This window comes from Monodelphis domestica, chromosome 1 (genome assembly GCF_027887165.1).
Source record: "Monodelphis domestica isolate mMonDom1 chromosome 1, mMonDom1.pri, whole genome shotgun sequence".
Lineage (NCBI taxonomy): Eukaryota > Metazoa > Chordata > Mammalia > Didelphimorphia > Didelphidae > Monodelphis > Monodelphis domestica.
The window spans coordinates 583702743-583726485 of NC_077227.1; the positions used below are offsets into that span (position 1 = coordinate 583702743).

General features: G+C 33.5%; 1 protein-coding gene across 2 annotated transcripts in view; it reads left to right on the forward strand.

The window, feature by feature from the left end:
• Positions 1-23743, forward strand: part of LOC100032991 (disintegrin and metalloproteinase domain-containing protein 32) — a 160120-nt gene that overhangs the window by 92963 nt on the left and 43414 nt on the right. For both annotated transcript variants that reach the window (XM_007476380.3, XM_007476383.2), the window contains 2 exons: positions 10897-10992; positions 23274-23469. In XM_007476380.3, the coding sequence (XP_007476442.1) occupies positions 10897-10992; positions 23274-23469 (292 nt within the window). The remainder of the gene's footprint in view (positions 1-10896; positions 10993-23273; positions 23470-23743) is intronic.

The following is a 23743-nucleotide window of genomic DNA, read 5'->3' on the forward strand; positions in this document are numbered from 1 at the left end:
GCCAATGGAGTTCCCATTCCAATAGACTATCAGTAAGAAATTTTCCAAGTATGAAATATCCCAATGGTGAAATTTCCAACATTTATAAGTCTAAGGAATTTTGAGGTTTACAATCCCCCCTGATGATCATTGGGAGACTAGTCTCCCCATTGATCATTTAATATAATCATTTTGTAGTTCTAAATTCACTTCTAACTAAAGAAATATTCAATTTTCTAGGAGAAATTAGAATAGTGAGAGAGGAAATAGAAAAGAAAAGAAAGCAAAACCAATGTTTGCTAGGCGCATTGACAGAAAGCCAAATTAGGGGCAGTCCCTTTTGGCATAAATGTTACAATAAATGTTCAATCAAAAGTTCAGTCCAATCAATCACATCGAAAGTTCATTCTTAATCTTCTTGATGAAGTGTAGGTTTTTGGCATCTTTCTGCAACAGTTCATTCTCTGGATATAAAAGTTTCAAGCTTCTTTCTTGAAGATCTTTTCTCGAACAAAATCAAAATCCTTGAAATTTTTTTTTTTATAACAGTAAAATCTTAAACAAAAGTCTTGGATTTTTATAAAAATATAATCTCAAACAAAAAAAATTCAAAAATTCTTAGATTTTAAATTAAAATGCAATCCCCCCTGAAGTAAGTATTTAAAAAAATATATCAAGTTTAGCTCAGAATGCAATGTTCAGTTATGGGGGTGTATGTGTCAATTATCAAAAGAATAGAAAAATAATCAAAAACATAAGAAAAATTCAAAATAGACCTTGTATAGGTCCAGTTTAAAGTAATTTCTATCCCACAAGTATGTAGGACAGAATGCAGTAATATTTCACTTAGCCATTTGTAGCCAAGACTACAGGAAGTTGCCATAATATAAGAAGGAAAGAATTAGAATTCTATTTTGATGGGGAAATGTCATTCCCTTGTCTGATTTTTCCTCAGGGATATAGGGAGCCAGCATGATAGTCAAGCTTTTTACTTGTTTGAGTACTTCGAAAAGAGTGTAGATACAAGGAAGTCCTACGACTTAAACATAAGTTAAGCGTCGCAACCTTGAGTCTCACTTTAATATTTCATGTGTGCTCTATTGGCACTATTCAGGTTTAGTCTGTGCTCCTTGTTTTTATCCCTTTTCCTGGAATCAGACACAGACATTAATCACAGTCCTATAATATTTTATCAATAAATGGCAGGTTCCCATAGTTTAAAGCTTTTAGGCATATATTGATATTATAGCAAGAGTATATATATTAACTTGTATTACTGCAGGGAAAAAATATTAATATTAATTATGTGTACCTTCAGTACAAAAAATGAGAAAAAAAATCAAATATTCTGATAAAAAATAAAAGAAAAGAAATAAGAAAAAATAAGAAAAAAAATCAGTAATTCAATATATTCTTGAGAGAAAAAAAAACCAGCATCCATTTGTCTATGGATTATTATCTCCAATTCTTATGATAAGATAGAGTCACAATTCATATGATAAAATAGAGTTAATCAGTCTCAGCAGAAGATGCTTTCTTCACATGTGAGCAGTGAATCCAAGAGTCTCTTTCTCCAATCTTTATAGATGTTGGAGTAGTTAATAATATTTGGAATGGTCCTTCTCATGAAGGTTCAGTTGCTCCAGTTCGCTTGAAATTCTTGATATAAACTTTATCTCCTGGGTTCAGGTCATGCAGAGAAAAGTCTAATGGTCCAGCTTGTACTGCAGCTCCAGATTCATGAAGTTCACGTAGTTTGTGCTGTAACTCCTGTATATAGGAAGCAATAGTAATATCTCCCCCTAATAGCGATGTATAAGCCGGGGAGAAAGGCTTAGCCTGTATAGGCGGATGTCCAAAAAGCATCTCAAACGGTGAAATATGTAAGTCTCCTCTAGGCCTGCTTCTAAGATAAAATAGGGCCAGAGGGAGAATTTCAGGCCATTTTAAATGGGTCTCAGTGCATAATTTGCCAATCATAGTCTTAAGTTCTTTATTCATCTTTCCTACTATTTGGAGAGGAGAAAAAAAACTGAAAAAGGTTAATTAACATCAACAAAATCAACACAATCTAAGAAGAATCATCTTTATTATACTGGGAAGTTCCCTGGGCACCCTCCTGAAGGGCACCTCTCTGAGGGTCATTAGTACCTCGAGTAATTTTTGGACGAGCGCCATTTCTCATATATTGTTGAGTATTATCATTAAAATTTTCTTCAATTTGAGCATTGTCATTAATTTCCCAATTCCTATTTCTATAATTCTGGTTTCTAAAGCTCTTATTTCTATATTCATTATAGTTATTTCCATAGTCATTATTATAATTTCTAGAATTTTGGTTTCTATAACCATTATCATAATTTCTATAGTTATTATTTCTAAAACCATTATTAAACTGTGTATTCCTTCCAAACATCTTAAGAAAGGTTCTACATTCCATCATTTTGTGGCCCTTCTTCTCACAGAAGTGGCAAGTAATGGATTGATAATTGGATTTCTGGAGAGGGGCAATTGTCGTTGGTTCATTATCATGCCCACTTTCTAATTTAGTTATCCTATCTATTATACATCTCATTTTTTTCTTCATTTCCTCCATGTCATCATTATTCTCTTTCTCCTTTTCTTCGTTTCCCTTAAAAACATATATAGCTGTTTTTCGCAATTCTTCAAGGTCCATATCTGACCATCTTGGGCATTGTGTTTTAAAATAATTTTTAATTACTTTGCAACAATTATTTACAAAGATTCTTCTAACTTGTCTTAAACTATTCTCTTTATTTAAGTCCCAATCTAAGTATCTGTCCCCAAACTCGATAATTCTGTCCATAAATCTGGAGGGTGTTTCGTTTTCCTTTTGCTTAATTTTTTCCAGTTCCATCCACTTATCTGTACTGTCCGCACATTCCTTCATGGCCGTGAGGATGGCCTCTCTACAACGGTATAGTTGTAGATAGTCCTCAGGATTATTATAGTCCCATTCGGGATCCTGAGATGGCCAATGTGCTGCATTACGCCCCCGGGTTTTGTTGACATGAGCAATTATTTTATTTTTTTCACGTTCACTTAAAAAAGCCTGTAGTAAGCTCTCAACGTCCTTGTAAGACGGATTATATTGAAAAAATATGTCTCCCATCTTTTTTGTTACTAGAAAAGGATCTTGTTCATATGTGGGGATATTTCGTGTAAATTCATTTATTTCTTGGGGAGTAAACGGTATCCTATGTCTTAAAGTCACCACATCCCCATTTCGTCCTATTTCAGGTACTTCTCTTAGAGGAAACAGGCCTCTAGTTGAATTTTGCACCTGTGGGTCAGTTTGACAAGGACAGGTTTCTCTAGGAGGACAAGATCTCCCTTGCATTGGAATTTGGTTTTCTGTAGGAGAAGGAACATGAGAAGCTGGGATTGCAGGGGAAGGGTTTTGGGGATTAAATTCAGACAAGATTTGCACTGCACGAGAGAAGCAGTCTGTTAACTGGGCTATAGGGAAGGTGTTTTCCATCTCTATTTCAGGGAAGGAAATTTCCTCATTCAAAGGTTCAGAAACAGGTCTGTTTCTGGTAGAGTGGGTGTTTGCCCATTGATCCTGTAAGAAACATTTTAGATCTTCTAATTGGGCTTGCATTTTTTCCTCAATTTTTCCTATTTTATCTTCCATATCTCCCATTTTATCCTCAATATTTCCTATTTTATTCTCAATATTTCCTATTTTATCCTCAAGTTTTTCTATTTTATTCTCAATATTTCCTATTTTATCCTCAATTTTTTCTATTGTATCCTCAATTTTTTCTATTGTATCCTCAATTTTTTCTATTTTATCCTCAATATTTTCTATTTTATCCTCAATATTTTCTATTTTATCCTCATTTTGTTTTGTTTTATCCTCATTTTGTTTTATTTTATCCTCATTTTGTTTTATTTTATCCTCAATATTTTTTATTTTTTCATCTCTAAATATAGTATTGAGGAGTACAAAAATGACAGTACCTATTAATATAAAAATTTGGAGGTATCCTTCATTCCTCAATGCCCCTACTTCTTCAGCTGCCATATAATTGTCAAAGAATGTAGTACTCATTTTTATATGTATATTTTGTAATTTCACAAAACACGTGGGGAGCAGGGCAAAGCAACAAACTTTCCACAGGGGTTTTTTTTTTTTTTTAATCCAGGAAGTTGTTCCTTAAGGGAAAGGATATTTAGAAACAGTTCTTCCAGCCAGGACTTTAGAGTCCTGTTGCTGAGATTTAAAAACAGCTGTTTTCTGTCTATCAGAGTCACACAGCTGGGAAGTATCTGAGGTCCGATTTGAACCCAGGACCTTCTGCCTCTAGGGCTGGCTCTCAATCCGCTGAGCTACCCAGCTGTCCCTTAAGATTAAAGGGAAGAAAAAAAAAACTGCTGATTCCAATTTAACTTAAGGAGAAAAGAGAAAAAGTTTTTTATACTCACGTGTTCTAGCAGCTGTGTCTTTAAGCCAAGTTTTTTTTTTTTTAAAAAAAAGGACTAAGTGGTGAAACAGTATAGTAAAAAGGCAAGGAAAAAGTTTTATTGAGAGGATTCTTTAGACTCCCGTGTGGTCAGCCACAATGTTACAAGGGAATCACTTTAAAAGACTGATATATATTAATTTAAGGTCGCCAAGGAATCAGCTATGTAATTCCTAAATGAAAAACTCAAGTCAGCCGTCAGCCTTTTTTGGAGTTTAATTACAATAGGAGCAAGAAAGGAATTAGAGATATATATAGAGAGAGAAAGGGGAGAGAAGGGAATAGGGCTTAAATACCCCTTCTGTTTAGGCTGGGCCAAAAGGCCCAAGCCCTTAGATAGCTGGGGCAAAGAAAAGAGATCAGTCCCTTTCACTCACGTGTCCAAAATGGAGAAACAGTCTCAGAGGCCCCCACCTTCAGCTTCCTTCAGAGCAAGCTTCCTCAGAGCCCAGGAACCACCGACCAAAAACTCAATCCTCTCTCCCCGAGTCTCCAGACCCTCCTATCTTTAAGGACACCATCCAAGTTGCCTCCCCTCAGTCCTCACATCTACCAATCACTCTTCATCAATTTCCCTGTCAATGGAGGCTCTCGCTTAACCCAGGACCGCCCAGAGGTTTCTGGCTTTTGCACATGTCTGTTGAAGGTCATATTTTTCAAATGATTAAATCTTTACTCCTTTGTTCCAGCCCTTTCTAAATCCTGTTAACTTGAGTATGGTAGAGATTGGAATAATTAAATTTTGATCTAGGCTGCAGCCCTTACTCAATCCTATTAGGACTGAATAGGGTGGAGTATCTCCATTGTATCAATTCTAAAATCAATCAAGACTCAAAGAAATTCCTGTTCTATGCTCAAGCATAGGTCAAAGTCCTTTCCATTGTTCAGCAAAGGGTTTCTGTCCTAAAGTAATCTTAAGAAGGGAAGAGAAGGAACCTCCCATGCCAATGGAGTTCCCATTCCAATAGACTATCAGTAAGAAATTTTCCAAGTATGAAATATCCCAATGGTGAAATTTCCAACATTTATAAGTCTAAGGAATTTTGAGGTTTACACCATTTCATCAATGAGGAAACTGAGGCAAATAGAGATTAAATGACTTTCTCAGGGTCACATAGATAGCATGTATCTGGAATTAAGAGAGACTAGAAAAGGCTTCCTGTAGAAGGTAAGATTTTAACTGGGATGTGAAGAAAGCCAGGGAGGGCAGAAGACAGAGATGAGGAGAGGAATTCCAGGCATGGGGTACAGTTAGTGAAAATGTTTAGTCAGGAGATGGAGTCTCTTGTGTGAGATACAGCAGGGAGACCAATGTTGCTGGATCACATGTGGGAATGAGTAAAGTAATAGGAGACTGGAAAGGTAGGAAGGGGGCAAGCTATGGGGGATTACAAATGTCAAGTAGGATTGTATATTTGATCTTAGTGGCGATAGGTAGTTGAGTTTGTGGAATTTGGGGAGGGGATAATATGATCATACCTGTGGTTTAGGAAATTTAATTTGACAGCTGAGTGGAAAATGTATTGGAGTGGAGATAGTTGGGGCAGGGAGACCAATCGGAAGCATTGCATGTAAAAAAACATTTTCATTTTTACCCTTGTCTCTGATGAAGCAAAAATTCTTCTTTCCACTAGGTCATCTGAATCCCTATAATTACTAATTCATTTTCTTATCATCTTTTCTAGCACAATGTCTCCCACAATAATCCCCCCATCTTTTACTTTCAATTTCTGCTATCTACTAATTCATTCCTATAAACATATTAAAATCTCTATCCTCAAAAATATCCCCAAACCTTTGCAGAATATACCAAGTTCACTAGCTATCATCCTATGTCTTTCTTCCCTTTCTTAGTTAAACATGAAAAATCTGTCTATATTCACTGCCTCTAGTTAGTTACTCACTAACTTTTTATTCTTTATAATGTTTTTTCTTACCTCATAATTAGTTTCTTTTTTTCCCATTTTTCAAAAACAATAACCACAACAACCATTGTATTTTCTCTGCTATTATCAAGTTTAAGACAGAAGTGGCAAGGGCTATGTAATCAAGGTTAAGTGATTTGCCCAGGGTCACACAGACAGGAAGTATCAGGAAGTATCTGAGGCCAGATTTGAAGCCTGATCCTACTGATTTGGGGCCTGTGCTCTATCCATTTTATTATCTAGCTGCTCCCCAACAATCTTTTAAATTACCAAAATTTATGAATCTTTTCCAAGTCTAATCTTTTTTTTTTTTAACTCTTTCCAGAATTTAACCATCACTGCAGTTGACCATCTATTCCACAGGTTTTCATGACACTACCGTCTTTGAATTCTTTCCCTTCTTTTTCATCTTTTTTCCTAGGCAAAAACATTCATATTAAGTCCTATTTGTGATATATCACTGTGTTCTGTCTTGGCCCACTTTTTTTCCAATTAAAAATTTTTTTCAGTTACATGTAGAAATAATTTTTTTACAATTGTTTTTTGATATTTTAGAATTCAGATTTTCTTCCTCCCTTCCCTCTGTCCCCTCCCTAAGGTGGAAAATAGTCTGATACAGGTTATACCCAGACTTTCATGTAATACATGTTTCCATATTGCTCATGTCATGATAGAAGACAAATATCATGCATGCAATAGAAATCTCATGAAGGAAATATGGTAGAAGATGCCATGCTTTGTACTGCACTCAGACTCCAATGGTTCCTTCTTTGGCTGCAGATTGTGTTTTCATCATGAGTCCCTTATGGTTATCTTGGAAACATACCTTGCTGATAATGGTTTAGTCCTTCATAGTTGATCATTGTATAATATTTCTGTTACTGTTACACTGTTCTCCTGGTTCTGCTCACTTGACTTTGTATTAGTTCATACAAATCTTTCTGGGTTTTTCTGAACTCATTCTGTTCGTTGTTCCTTATGGTGCAATAATATTCCATTTCAACTATATACCACAACTTGCTCATCCATTTCCCAAGTGATGGACAATTCCTCAGTTTCCAATTCTTTGTTGTTACAAGAAGAACTACTAATCCTTATCTCTTATCACTTTAGGATACAAACCCAGTAGTGGTATTGCTTAGTCAAATGATATGTACAGTTTTTTGACCCTTTAATCCTGGTTCCATATTGCTTTACAGAATGATTTTATTAGTTCACAGTTCCACCAACTATGTATTAGTGTCTCAATTTTCCCATATCCTCCAACATTTATCATTATCCTTTTTTGTTGTGTTAGCCAATCTGATAGTTGTGAGGTTGTATTTTGGAGTTGTTTTAATTTGAATTTCTCTAATCAATATTGATTTGGAGGATTTTTTTCATATGGCTGTAATAGTTGTAATTTTCTTTCTCTTAGAACTGGCTGTATATATTCTTTAACCATTTTTCAACTAGGGAATATTTTGTATTATAAGTTTAACTCAACTGTTAACTCTGTGTATTTTAGAAATGAAGCATTTGTAAGAGATACTTGCTATAAGTTTTCCCCTTAAATTTGTTGTTTCCCTTGCAATCTTGATTGCATTGATTTTATTCATACAAAACTTTTAAAATTTAGTGTAATCAAAATTATCTATTTTTTGTTTGTTCTTTATGTCTTGTTTGATCATAAATTCTTCCCTTATCCATAAAGTCTGATAGGTAAAATTTTTCAGTTTCTTAATTTGTTTATGGTGTCACCCTTTATTGCTAGATCAAGTCTCCACTTTGATTTTATCTTGGTGTATGTTGTGAGTTGTTGGTGTATACCTAGTCTCTGGCATACTACTTTCCAGTTTTCCCAACTGTTTTTGTCAAATAGTGAGGCCTTTCCCCCAAAGCTTGGATCTTTGGGTTTATTGAAAACTAAGTTGCTATGGATATTAACTGACATATGTTGATTACCTAACCTTTTCCATTGATCCACCCTCTATTTCTGAGCCAATACGAGATTGTTAAAATGACTACTTATTTATAATATGATTTAAGATCTGGTAAATAAAAGAGTATCACAGACCTACTCCTTGAAGCCCCAGGACCTGGCAGTGAGGTCTGGATCCAGATCCATGGTGCTGGGTGCTCTCAAGCCTCTTCTGCAGCAATGAAGAAAGCCCTAGGGCAAAATCCTGTGTGCCAGAAGCTGAAACAGAAATGGCTAGCAAAATGCAGATTTCCCAATCCACTGGTAGGAAAATGAGCAAATAGCAGTTAAAAAAATCCCTCTTTATCCTTGAAAATTTCTAAGGGGAAAAAGAGCAAAGAATAGAAGCAACAGGAGATGGTGAGATATAAATATCTCCAAAAGTCAGAAATTGGTCATAAGCTCTGGGAGAATTAAAAAAGGAATTCAAAGATCAAATAAGACAGTTTGAAAAAAGTGTGGAAAAGAAATGAAAGTAATGGGAAAAGAAAATAATGGCTTAAAAAGCAAAATTGGTCAAATGGAAAAAGATGCACAAAAAGCCAATAAATAAACAAGCATCCTAAAAATCAGATTTAACTTACTGGAAAAAGAGGCAAAAAAAAATCAATGAAGAAGAGTGCCATGAAAAGTAGAATGGCCAAATGGAAGAGGAGGATTAAAAGGTCATTTAAAAAAATTCAGTCTTTAAAAAAATTAGAATTGGGCAAATAGAAGCTAATGACTTCATGAGACATCAAGAAACAATAAAACAAAATCAAAAGAATGAAAAATAGAAGAAAATATGAAATAACTCATTGAAAAAAATAACTGACCTGGAAAATAGATCCATGAGAGACAGTTTGAGAATTGTTGAACTACCTGAAAGTAATGACCAAAAAAAAAGTCTAGACATCATATTACAAGAATCATCCAAGAAAATTGCCCTGATATTGTTGAATAAGAGGGAAAAATAGACATTAAAAGAATCCACACATCACCTCCTGCAATAAATCCCCAAATGACAATTTTATGTTATAGTTTAAGAATTCCCAGATCAAGGGGAACATACTGCAAGTGGCCAGAAAGAAACAATTCAGATATCATGGAGCCCCAACCAGGATTACACAGGATCTGGCAGCTTCCAAAGTGAAGACTGTAGATACTCCCTGGTTTAACCTTCCCAAGTCATCAGAATCCTTTTTTTCCCACTAAATTATAGTTTCTTTACTAATGCCTCAATATGTTATAGAAGTGATTCTAGAATCTCAAAAAATTTATAAACAGAATGAAACCTCTGCAAGACAAAACTAAGAATGGGTCTGGTGAAATATTATACTTCTCTTGTCTGAGTCCTTGCCTACCTAGTGTGGCTAGGCATTTATTCAGAAGTTTTGTAACCAGATAATTTTTTCACTCAAAACATCTCATGAATATATCAATGAAAGCATGAAGGAGATAGGATATTATATCTGTGAATAGAGTACATATATGGATAAAATAATAGATTCTGAAAAAAATTTAAAGTATTTGCAATAAACATGAGTAATAACCACTTTTCTTTCTCTACCTATTACTAGCTATGGGAACTTATGAAAGTCATTTTACTTCTCTGTGGGAGAAGAGGAAGAGAGGCACTTGAGGGTGAGGGCATGGTGGCAAAGTCTGGAAAGTCAGAAGCACAGCTGGAAGGTGAATGAAACATGGTTTGCCTTGTTTCACCCTGCAAAAATGGAGACCAAGGAAAGAACTCACCAATGGGAGAAAAGGACTGGAATGGCAGAGTATTGTTTCAGGGAGAATGTCCGAGTTGCTAAGAGAAATGCCACGATACTGAGACATGGTGGTAAAGTTGGAAGAAACAAAAACACATACAGGAAGGGAATGAAGCATGGCCAGCTAAGACCTGACTCCCAAAATGGAGGCCTGGGAAGGAACTTACCAATGGGAGAAAGGGTCTGGAATAGTGAAGGTATTCTTCAGAGTGAGAAGGCCTCAGGCACTGAGAGAAATGCCAGGATAAGTCAGGGTAGCAAATTTGGAGTGCCAGAGGCACCTCTGGAAAGAGAACAAGATCTATAGTCCTCAACTTTCCCCAAACATAAATTTACAGAACTGGATTAGATGACCTGTAAAATTCCTTCAGTCTTTAATAAACTGCAATTTTAGTTCATTTAGTGGCATGAAGATAAGGAAACACCATGAAAAAGGTGTTGAGATAGGCACAAAGCTCTTTCACTTCATAAGCTTTTCATATTTAAAGATTCATAACATATATAAAACCTATGATGATTCAGTCATGGCAACCCCATTTATCCACTTAACCCCTATGTACAACTCTGAAAGGGATTTAAAATTGATTATTATGTTTTATATCATATATGTAACTTTTGCAAAAATTATTATAGATGATAACTTCATAAGTAAAAAAAGCCTTAAAAAGTCAACAAATATGGATCCTATTAAAGTGAGATATATTGCATTTAATTTTAAATTATTTAAATTAATATTTTATTATTATATTAATCATTTAATAATAATTAAACATTCTTTTTATTAATAGGCATGTAGAACTAACAAATGCTGTGATCCAAATCATTGTACAAAAAATTATTATGCACACTGTCTTTCTGGAGTTTGCTGCAAGGCAGATTGTAAGGTAAGATCTATATCCAATAACATGTAAAGAATTTTCAAAATTTTTGGTGAAACTATATGGAACATGGATATAGAACTAAGAAACCTCATGGGATTGTTTTCAGTCCTCCCTCCTACACTCTCATGCATTCTATATTGTCTTTACCTGCTTCTTTGGAAGAATATGTAATCAAACTAGCAAATCTTTGTGAAGGGAGCCTGATTCAGGTTGTAGTGGTATAAATTCATGAATCCTGTAAGTGTAAAAAAAACCTGAAATTTGATTTTCAAATCATTAATATAAAATATTTAGTCTTGAGGTCTTTCATAAAAATAAATATTTTATCTTCTCCCTTTCCTTCACTCTTCCCTGTAATTATTTATTAACATTCCTCTCTAATTTAAAATTTCTCTTGTCCATCCCATCCTTTTAGCTTTCCCTCCCAGCATTCCCCTTTAGCTTCTTCTTACCTTTAATGTGACTTGTTGTGGTAGAATCCTAACATCTCCCTGCACCCAGTCTATGTTTGGCTGCCTTACTTGTAGCTATCAGACTTTGATTACACCATTACTCTTTTTGAAAACTTTCAGTGTCATCCCCAAAGTTTTGCTTACCACAGTACCATCCATAATGCCCCTGACACACCTCTCCACCATTAACTACACTTGATTTCTGCTTTCCCCCCTTGCTCTTTGTGAACATTTAGAAGGAAGTCTTTTCTCTGATCTTTCTATTGTCACTTTGCTGCTGTGGCTGCTGCATTCCTTTGCTTCTCTTCCACTTCTTTTGTCTGGACTGTTCAAGAAGAAAATCTCTTTATTATTGAATGTCCATCTTTTTTCCTTTATGTTTAAACTCAGATTTATAAATAGGTCACCTTGGGCTGCCTCTTGAAATCTATTGCTCTTTACAACATACTATTTCATTCTCTCTTACATTTTTTTGGTGGATCCAGAATAGTTTTATGTTATTTAAATTTATTTTCCTTTTTGCTGAAAAGTCTTTCTCCTGGTCACTTACAGAATTTGTTGTTTGAGTTGAATAGTTAAATTTAACCACTATATGTCTTGGAGTTTGCAACCTTTTTTTTTTTTCATGGAAGCTATCTATGAATTCTTTCACTGGGCATTTCTGCGTTCAGAAGTTCTGAACAGTTTTCTTATATTATTTCTTGCATGAGAGTATAGACTTTTTGACTTGTTCTAGAAGACTTAGCATTCTTAGGTAATCTCCTATGTATCTTCTAGATCAATACTTACTGCTTTAATTGAAAGCATAACTTATCTTAATATTGTTACTTTTTTATGTCTCTTTTTTTCTATTTGTCCTTCCCTTCTGGGTAGTTCTATTCTTAATCAGTTGCCCTGTATTTCATTCCTTTGTTAAAACTTGTCATTACAGATTCATATTTTTCTATTCTGCTAATTATTTCTGTTGTGCAGGTCATAAATTCATAATCTTATAATTTTCAATTCTCTTTTAAACCACTTAAGAACATTATGCTGTAGCTCCATGTTTTTCATAAAATCCACAGGGTTCTCTGCTTTATCAGGTGTTAAGCATATGCCTTTGTCTTGCAGGATTTATTTATGGATGCCTAAACTTGTTTACTTTATCAAGGTTTTTGTGGATAATTTTTTTCTTTTTTTCTATTGTTGAATTTCAGGCTCTCTTCCCCTCTGAGTTATTTAAGAGGCTCAGTCTTTTTTCTGGTTAGATAATAGTTAATAGTTCACTAGCTTAGGTCTTTTCCCTGAGTGGCTTTTGGGGGAATATCCAGGTCCAGATGGATGTTCTGCCTCATTCTCTTGGTTTCTTAGTTCTCTGGCCTGGCAAAACAGAATTCTGCCATCCTGGTACTCTTGTGGCTTGGGATGATTTCTTTTTCGGAACTTGGATCTCCCAGATTGTAGGACAAAGAGGGGAGTTTTGGAGTAAGGTTGGAGGTGGGGTTGGGGAGGTGGGATCAAGTATGCATTTTGTTTCAAGTCTACATACGTCCTCACTCTTTACTTTTATTCCTCTACTCTCCTGCAGACATATTTTAGTATATGTACTGTCAAAGCAGGCACACTGTAGAGACATTTTAAAGCACATAATTCTACTACAGTTCTAGTTATTAAGACTGACAAATTTCTGCAGTTTGAGACTTGGACCTCTATGACACTGAAAAGAGAGAGGGGAATTCCATGTGGGCTATGTTGCAAGCCTGTGATTTGGATCAGCCAGTGTAACTGCTAACAATAGTGCATTAGGGGATCTGGCACTAAGTGGAATTTTTTTTATCTTCCTTTTGGTTTCTGGTGCCTTAGACCATGAAGACAGCTGACACTGCTTTACCTTTGGTGCATAATTTCTGTTATGAGGTTGAAAAAGTCATGTAGATGAGAGAAAATCCTCTACATAGTATTCCATTGTATTGGTAATACAACACAGAAGTCTTTGTGGTTACTTTGAATGAAATTTCTCTTTTTATCTATTCCTTCTATAAACTTGGTATTTCGTTGAAATTTTTATTTGACTTTTTAGTCTTTTCTAGAGAGATCATTACATCATTTTCAAAAAAACAAAAACTCTTTTTCTTTCTTGTTTATTCTCTTGTATTACCTTTTTTCTTTTATTGCTGTCTGATATTTCTATCACTATATTAAATAATAGTTGTGGTAATAGGCATCCTGATTTTACTCTAGGTCTTAAATAAGTGGACAATAGTTTATTACCATTTTATATAAAGATAGCTCTTGATTTTAGGTAGATGCTATGGGCTATATTAAGGAAAAATTCATATATTCCTATGATTCCTACTGTTTTAAAATGGAATGGGTTTTGAATTTTGTGACATTTCAAAACATCTATTAATTTTATTACTTATCTTATTGATGTAGTTTATTACTTTTATAATCTTCCTTATATAAAACCAACCTTGTATTCTGGGCACAAATCTAAACTTGTCATAGCATACTGTCTTTTTAAGATGATGTTTTAGTCTATTTGACAATCCTGTTTTTAAAACTTTTGTGTTATTGTTCATTAGAGAGAATGATCTACAACTTCTTTCTCTGCTTCATTTCTTCATTGTTCAGGTTTCAAGATTTTTGGGATCATAAAAAGAGCTAGAAAGGATTTTTTCACATATTACTATTTTTAGTTTATGGATTATTGGAATTAATTGTTCTTTGAATATCTGATAGAATTCGTTTATAAATCCATTAGATTCTGCAGTTCTATTCTTCAGGAATTTGTGGCTCACTCGATTTCTTTTTCTGATGTTGGGTTATTTAAATAATCTGCTTCTTTTAAAAATCTTACCATTAAAAATTTTTTAAGTATTAATCCATTATCTCTAAGTAATCAGATTTGGTAACATATAACTGGGTAAAATAGTTTTTTTTTTTTATTCACTACTCAATTTAAAAAAAAATTCTCCTTTTACCTTTTTTAAAGTAAACAAATTAATTTTCTTCTGATTTAAAAAAAAGTAAATTAGTTGTTTATGTATTTTTTAAACTAAGTACTACTTTTATCAACTTAATGTTTAAACTTGCAATTTTATTAGTCTATTTTGGGGTTTTCAGAACTTCTTTGTTGTTTAAGTTGGAGGTTTTTTTTAAGTTTCATTCTCAATTCAATGATTTGTTCTTTTTCTCTTCCATTGAAATATTTATATCTCTAGATAAAGGCATTTAGAGATATAACTCCTCCTCCTAAGGACTGTTAGTTCCTTCTCCTAAGATTTAGTATGTTGTCTTGTGGTTATCATTTTTTTCAACAAAATTTTGCTTCTCCTTTTTTCTTGATCTACCAGTTACTTAAAATTGTTATTTAGTCTCTAATTTTTAAATTTTTACCTCACAGTCTTGCTATTGAATAAGATTTTTACATCATTGTCATCAGTAAATGATGTCTCTAATACTTCTGATATTCTTCAGTTTTAGTGAGGTTTTTATACCTCACAACATAACCTTTTTTCCCTTAAAAGTGAGATGCACAGTTTACAAATTTACAAATTCCTTTTCCTCCTTGTTTAATAATTGCCAGAGATTTATCATATCTAATAGAACTGTGATTCAATTTAGGTTATTGAATTCTTTCTTGCATACCTTTAAATATATTTTTCTAGGACTAAAAGTGGTACATTGAGGTGCTCTAATATTGTAACTTTATACTTTTCCCATCAATTCAAATAATTTCTTTAATTATTTAGATGTTATGATATTTTGTGTATCTTAGTTATTGCAAATAATTCCTTATCTGTGGCATCTTTAAGTCTTAATATAGTTCTCATCTTTTTCTCTTTTTTTGGTCCAATTAGCCTTATCTAAACTCATGATTGCTCTCTCTCCTTTTTTGAGGTTACCCAAAGCACAATAATTTTATTCCAGATAAGTAAAACAAAAACTTGCTTTTTTAAAAAAACAACTATTTATTATAAGTCAGGTACTGTACTAAGTGCTAGAAAAAAAAAATAAAAAAAGAAAAAATAATCTGTCTCTATAATTAAGGAGTTCACTTTCTAAAACAGTTCCTTCCCTCATTGAGCTCACATAGTGATGAGAGAAATAATATGCAAACATCTATGTACATGAAAGATATTTACAATGTAAATGGGGGATAATTCTAGTGGTAAGCCTTCACACTTCTAATGAAGTGTTTCATGTACATCTGGCTCAGCTAAAATATTTTCCTGGCTACTGAAAGCCCTGTCAGATGCAATTACTGAGCCACTGCCAGTGCTATTTAAAAATCATTTTTTAAAATAGGCATTTAATAAAAAAGAAGGCTTTCAAGCATTCCTTATGAAATGACCAGAGCTGAATAAAAATATGACATTTTAATACAAGACTCAAGAGAATCATAAAAAAGTTAAATATAAATGAGAAGTCAAGGGTCTAAATAATATTAATCTGTTTATATCTCTATGTTGAAAGATGTTACATGTAACCCCAAAAAAACTTTATCATGAATAGGGTACTTAGAGGGAGAATATTTAGACAGAGGGCAAGTGTATGAGTCTATTATGTTGAGAGGATCTCAAAAGAAGAATAAAAGGCTGAGAATGAGAGATGCATTGACAAGAAGGGGAAAGGGAGGAGAAGAAGAATGGGGGAAAGTATCTTACATAAATAAAGCTTGAAAGGAAGAATTTATACCAAGGAGGGGAGAATATAGGGGCATTCAGGGAGGACTAGCATCTCTGGTGTGAAACCTTGCCAAACCCTTATTAAGGCTGCTCATCCACGTTTGGTGTCTACCTTTATCCCAACTCTTACTTGTGGCTCCAAGAAGCTGTAGCAGGTACAGCAGCCACATCCCAGTAAAACCATCCAGGCTGAGTGTAAAGGTCCCAAATTCATTGGTAAGTGAAGGAGATGTCTACCTTAAGCATATGAGGACTTCCCTTGGTGGAATGGACAAATAAGAATGATTTGTTTCAATGACCATGAAGGTGGCTAAAGCAGACACTGTAGAGTGCTTAGAATTTGGTCAGACATTGAAGACGCCAAAGACACCTACTGCATCCTGGGCTCTTGCCAGTCATCCTGACTTTTGCCTTGCCACTGAATTTTGATGACTCTGAAAGAGAGAATAAGACTGAGAAGTCTGTGCAATTTTGTCTCACTTAAATCTAATTCATCCACAAATTGAGATATCACCCTATGATGTCATTGGTTTTCCTCCAAAATGAAGAGTGAACAACACACACACACACACACACATTCAATTGGAATTAGAAATCTATCTGACCCAAGGGAAGTAGGTGGGGAAGGAGCTTAGAAGAAAAGATATAGGTTATAAGGAAGAAGGTAGATTAATTGCATCAGTAGAATTTTAAAGAAGGACAGGATTAAAAAAAAAGATAAGAAAATTGGATGGAGGAAAATTCACAATAATCATAACTATGAATGTGAATAAATTGAGTTCAGCCATAAAATGGAAAAGTATAGCAGAATGGATTGGAATCTAGAATCCAATGATATGTTGTTTACTAAAACAAATTTGAAATGGAAAGACACACAGACTTAAAATTAGGGGCTTTACTGGAATCTATTATGCTTCAGCAGAGGTAAAAAAAAGGCAAAGGTAGCAGTCATTTCAGGTAAAGAAAATGCAAAAATAGAACTAATTAAAAAGTACCATAAATAATAAATTAATATCAAAACTGAACCTATATGTGCCAAATATCATAGCATCTGAATGCTTAAACTTTTTTTATTCAAAGATATTTTATTTTTCCAATTACAATTTTCAACATGTTTCCAAAATCATAAGATCCAAATTGTCTCCCTCCTTTCTCCCTACCTTTCTTGGAGATGGTAAACAATTTGATTTGGATTATTCATCTATTATCATGCAAAACATACTTCCATTTTTTGTTGTTGTTGTTAGAGAAAACTCATATAAAACTAAAACCCCCCAATAAAGCCAGAAATAAACTAATGTGAAAAATAGTATGCTTCAGTCTGTATTCCAACTCCAATCATTCTTTTTCTGGAGGTGGATAGCATTCTCTGTCATAAGTCCTTCAGAATTGATCTGTATCATTGTATTGCTGAGTGTAGCCAAGTTTTCCACAGTTGATTATTGTACAATTTTGCTGTTACTGGGTACAAAATTCTCTCAGTTCTGCTTAGATATTTCTAGCTTTTTCTGAAATCATACTTCTCATTGTTTCTTATAGTACAATTGTATTCCATCAACAACATATGCCACAATTTGTTCATCCATTCCCTAATTGATGGCTATCCCCTGGATTTAGGATCTAATTCTTTGCAACACCCCCCCCCCCAAAGAGCTGCTACAAGTATTTATGTACAATTAGGTCCTTTCCCTTTTTTTAAAATGATTTCTTTATTATACAGACCCAGTAATGATATTTCAGAATCACAGTTTCATAACCCTTTGGTCATAGTTCCAGATTGCCCTCCAGAATGTTTGGATCAGTTCACAGCTTCACCAAAAATACATTAATGTACAAATTTGGCCACATCTTTGCCAACATTTGTCACTTTCCTTTTCTGTCATATTGGCCAATCTGATAGGGGTGAGATGGTGTCCCAGAGTTGTTTGAATATGCATTTCTCTAATCAAGAGTGATTTAGAAGATGTTTTCATATGATTATTGATAACTTTGATTTTTTCAGAAAATTGCTTATTCATATCCTTTGACTATTTGACAACTGGGGAAATGACTTATGTTATTACAAATCTGATTTAATTTTCTATAAATTTGAGAAATGAGACTTTTATCAGAGACATTTGTTACAAAAGTTTCCCCCAGTTTGTTGTTTCCTTTATAATGTAGGTTCTTTTAGTTTTGTTTGTTCAAAAGCCTGTTAATTTAACATAATAAAAATTAATTTTACTTTTTATAATGCTTTGTCTACTGTCATATTCTCTATAGATTTGATAGGTAAACTATTCTACATTTCCTTAACTTATGGAATCATTTTTATATGGAACTTATTTGTCCATTTTGACCTTATCTTGGTATAGAGTTTGAGATAATGGTCTTCTACCTAGTTTCTGCCACACTGTTTTCCAGTTTTTCTAGCAGTTTTATTTTTCAAATAATTAGTTCATATCTCAAAAGCTGGGATCTTTGTATTTATCAAACACTATATTGCTAAGGTTCTCCTTATTACCCTTACCCCTCCATATTATGTATCTAATATATTCCTTTGATCCACCATTTCTTAGACAATACCAGACTATTTTGATGATTACTTCTTTAGAGTACATTTTGATGCTGTTTGGCCACCTTCACATTTTTTACCATTATTTCCTTTATATTCTTGACCTTTTGTTCTTTCAGATGAATTAGCATCTAAAATCTTGAAGGAAAAGTTGAATGAGTTATTGGAAGAAATTGACAGTAAAGGTATAGTAGTGTGTGACCTCAATTTATAACTCTCAGGCTTAGATAAGTCTAATTATAAAAGAATAAGAAGTTAAGGAGCTGAATAATGAATTTTAGAAAAGTTAGATATGATAGACCCCTTTTGAATATTGAATGGGAATAGAAAGGAGTATATCTTTTTTTCAATGGTACTTGGCACCTTCACAAAAATTGACCATGTATTTATTATGTGGCATAAACCCTTCACAAACAATGCAGAAAGGCAGAATTATTAAATGCACCATTTCTGACCATAATGTAATAAAATTTACATTTAATAAAGAGCTATTAAAGGATATATTAAAATTAATTTGGAAACTAAATAACCAAATCTTTTGAATGAGTGCATCAAAGAGAAATCATAGAAATAATAATTTCATTAAATATAATAATGAGATAATAAGAATTATAAGACAACCTACCAAAATTTGTACTATATGGGCAAATTAATACTTGGAAAAATTTATAGCTTGAAATATTTAGATCAATAAAAGAAAGAATAATAGATCAGCGAATTGGGCATGAAACCAAAAAAACTAGAAAAGCAAGAAATGTAACCCCCATTCCCAAAATAGAAAACCTGAATATCAAAGGAGAGATTAATAAAATTGAAAGAAAAAAATTAAGCCAGTAAATAAGAAGGTTAGGAGTGGTTTTATGGAAAGAAAATGACGCAGATAAATCTTTGGCTAATTTGATTATTAAAAAAGAAAGAAGGCAAACCAAATTGTCAATATCCAGAATGGGAAGGGTAAATGCAAAACTGATCAAGATAAAGTTAAAGCATTTATTAGGAGCTATTTTGTCCAATTCTATGCCAATAAAATGAACAATCTTAATGAAGTGGATGCATATTTGTAAAAGTAGAAAATTTCCACATGCAAAGAAGAAGAAATAGAATTCTCAAATAACTCTATGTTAGAAAAAAATGAACAATTAAAAAAAAAACTCCAGGACCAGAATTATAAGTAGATTTACCAAGTATTTAAAGAATAATGCTAATACCGTAGAAATTGTTTGAAAGCATAAAAGGTAAAGGAATTCCTCCTACAACACAAATATAAACCAGGGAGGGAAAAAATAGAGAAAAAAGTCATAGGTCAATTTCCCTAATGAATATTGATACAAATTAAAAAAAAAAAACTAGCAAGGAGATTACAATAGAATGTGCTAAAGATTATATTTGTACCAGGAATGCAGGGTATGTTGAAAATCTGGAAAACTATAAGCATAATTGACCATAACAGGAAAAAATAAAAATAATTTTATTATTTCAGTAGATACAGAAAAAGCCATTTTTGAGAAAGCACAATGCCTATTCCTATTAAAAACACTAGAAAGCATAGAGATAAATGGAGTTTTCCCACAAAATTATAAGTGGTATTTATTTAAAATCAAGAATAAGTATTAACTACAATGGGGATAAATTAGAAGTCTTTCCAATAAAATCAGGGATGAAGTCAGGATATTGATTATCATTGTTTTATTCAATATTGAACTAGAAATACTCCCTATAGCACTAGGGTAAATAAAAGGAAAAGGAATGAATGAGTATAAACAATGAAGAAACAAAACTCTTAGTCTTTACAGACTCTATGATAGTATCTAGAGTCAACCAAGAAATGAACAACTTAAGCGAAGTTATAGGATATAAAATAAACCCACCTAAGCATTTCTCTGTATATTAGTAACAAAACTCAACAGAAAGACATCAAAAGAGAAATTCTGTTTAAAATATCTATAGACAGTATAATATACTTGGGAATTTACCTGTCAAAATATAAATAGAATCTGTAAAATGTCCCACAATGGTTCTGCCCACCCCTCCTATCATGTCTTCTGCAATTCATATACCATAATTAACAAACTTTCTTTTTTGTACCTCTTCCCCTCATGCCTTTCATTCTTTATGTCTTCCTTCCTCTCCTTCCTATCATCTTCCAGAATTCATGAAGAGTTGGCTCCCCTTAAATCAGTTGAGTACAGATTTCATCTCTTCACTCTTGACATACTGGTATAGAAGAGGGAACAAAATACTCCTTGCTTCCCAAGTACTCCATCTGCCACATCACTTGGGTCTTCCTTTGATTTATCTAGTTCGGAATGCCTTATTATTAGTGAATTGCTACTAAAGTTCTTTACATTTGAGGTGAACTGAATTCAAATATGTTACTGAATCTAGATCCTGACAGGGTCTTTAAGTCATTCTCCTCCTTTTTCAAGGAGTTTGAACTTTAACTCTGTCCTTTATACTAAGGGACGTCAGTGTACATGTTGATGTACCCTAAAACATCTTAATCTCCCAGTTCTTCTTCAATCTTCTCCATTCACCCACTCCACCAAATGATATAGGGGTGGTCATATTCTTGCTATTTTCATTACCCATGAGTAATTTTTAAGATTAAAGTAACTGGAATTGCTTTATCTGATAATAGCCTGCTATTGATTCACATTTCCCCATTTTCTACTCTTCCTAACCCATTTTTCATCTTCCCCATATCCTCTCATCCTTCTACAACTCAGCTCATTCCCATGCTGTATACATTACCCTTGATCTGACTTTCCTTTCCTTTCTTTCAAATCATAACCCACTAATCAACCAGTTCTCTATCCTCTAGTCTTGCATCTCTTACTCCCTTGTCCTATCACTGCTCAGAGCTTACCAAATGCCAGGTCTGAAATGTTCGCATGATATACTTATAATACTTCTGTTTTCATACTATTGTTCCATACTAGACAAAGTCACATAACTATGGTGCCTGATTCCACAATTAATTGAAGTTATCTCTACTGAGTCCACAATTTAACAAAGTTGCTAAAGATATGGAGAATTAATTTACTCCAAAGTTCTAAATGGAATGTGGACTACTGGTATTGCAGAATGTGTCCACATGGGAAATCATTTTACTATGTTCAGTGGTCCATGCTGATGACAACTTTGGATCCTCAAAAGAGGAAGATATAAAAAAGAGTGAGGGAATTACTAATATTTCAACTAAGCTTTGAAGGATGATGAAGATATCATTGTATGAAGATATAGAAGGGGATGGTATTATATAAGGACAAATTTGAACAAGGGCATAGAGGTGGGAAAGCATTCATCATGTATGTAATGATGATGATACATGGTGATTACAGTTTCAGAGGCAGTAGATTGAGAAGGATATAAGGAGTAAGTTGGAGCCTAACTCAATGAAATTTGATTGCTTGTCTGATACATTTGAATTTTTATTTATTGGGTAAGCAGTTAGAAGCCATTAAGGAATTTCTCATTCCTGGAGTAACAGAACCATATCTCTGCCTAGGTAGGGGTGTATATGGCTATTAGGAGAGCATAAATGATAGGAAATAAGGAAACTTTTTAGGGTGCTACTTCAGTAATTTAGATGGGTAGTTAAAAATACTAAGTGGGGGTATGTGGTATGATGCAAGGGACAGTTTTGGCAATTAAACTGACAAGATTTGTTGACTGATTAGATGTTTACATTGAAGGAGAGGAAGGAATAAAAAATGATGTTTCTGAAATTATGAGCACAAGTGACAAGGTGGTATCACTAGCTGAGCTATTAAAGAAGAGGAATAGGTTTGGGGGGAGTGAAATGATCAGCTAAATTTAAATATGTAGAGCTATAGATACAATTTGGATATTAGGTAGAGAAATATGGCAGACATTTGGAAAGATGACTGAATTTCTAAAAAGAAAATAAAAGGTCAGGATTAAATGTGTAGATTTAGGAGTCCTTTGCAGAGAAGTTGATAGTTAAAACTATGGGAGGTAGATGAGATCACTAAAAGAAGGTATCAAGAAAGTAAAAGGGTCCTAAAAATAGATTTTTATTTTTAGGAGGTAAGATATGAAAAATGAACCAAGAAGGAACGTAAGAAAAGAATAGTTAAAAAGAATTCATCTCCTTTGAGCTTCATTACTTCACTTTTAAATTTCAGCTTAAAATGAATTATTTTTCAATATATTATTAAATTTTTTAAAAACAGAATTTTAGAGATAAAGTACAGTATACAGTAAATATTGGAGAAACTGATTATCTCAGGAGAAAGGAGGACTGCAAGAGGAATCAATGTGCTATACGAGTCTTATAGTTGAGTCATAACTCTTGTCTTGTTTTAGCTCCCTGTTACACATTCCTCTTCTGGTACTTCCTTGTCCTTTCATATCCAAACTTAATTCTGAAAAGACTCAAGTTGCTTTCAAGATGTGGTTTGAAATAATAAATTTCTATGGGAATGTTTATAAATTTTAGTTCATTTGCCTAATGGGAAAATTGCCATCATATCAAATTACAAAGAGAAATTGCAAAGTTTTGAAATGAAAAAATTTGGTAAATCTATCTACATTAATACAGTAATTTTTCCTATTTTTTCTTATTCTTCTTATATTACCTACCAGTTTAATGATGGGGGTATGTGTAGACCTTCATATGATTTAGAATGTGATTTTCCTGAGATATGTAATGGCAGCTCTGAATCCTGCCCAATTGATTTAAAGGCACTGGATGGAAGTTCATGTTCTGAATTTTCGAATTTGTGTTTTGGAGGATCATGCCAGGACCCTAATAAACAATGTCAGCGTCTATTTGGAAGAGGTAGGCTATCTGTGTATACTTTGATTACTGTGCTCAACACTAATATCTTTAAAAAGGAACTTGATTTGGCATCTTAAATTGTAGTAATTAAAAAAAATTATAAGTATTAGAGAATCAGCCCATTAAAGTAAAAACCCTTAACCTTGCAGTTAGGAAGACCTGAGTTGATTTCCTACTTTGATATATCATAGATATGTGACCATGGCAAGTCATGGTCAATGAATACAATCTAAGTAGAACATATTATGATAATATAGTGTAATGAAAATATTTG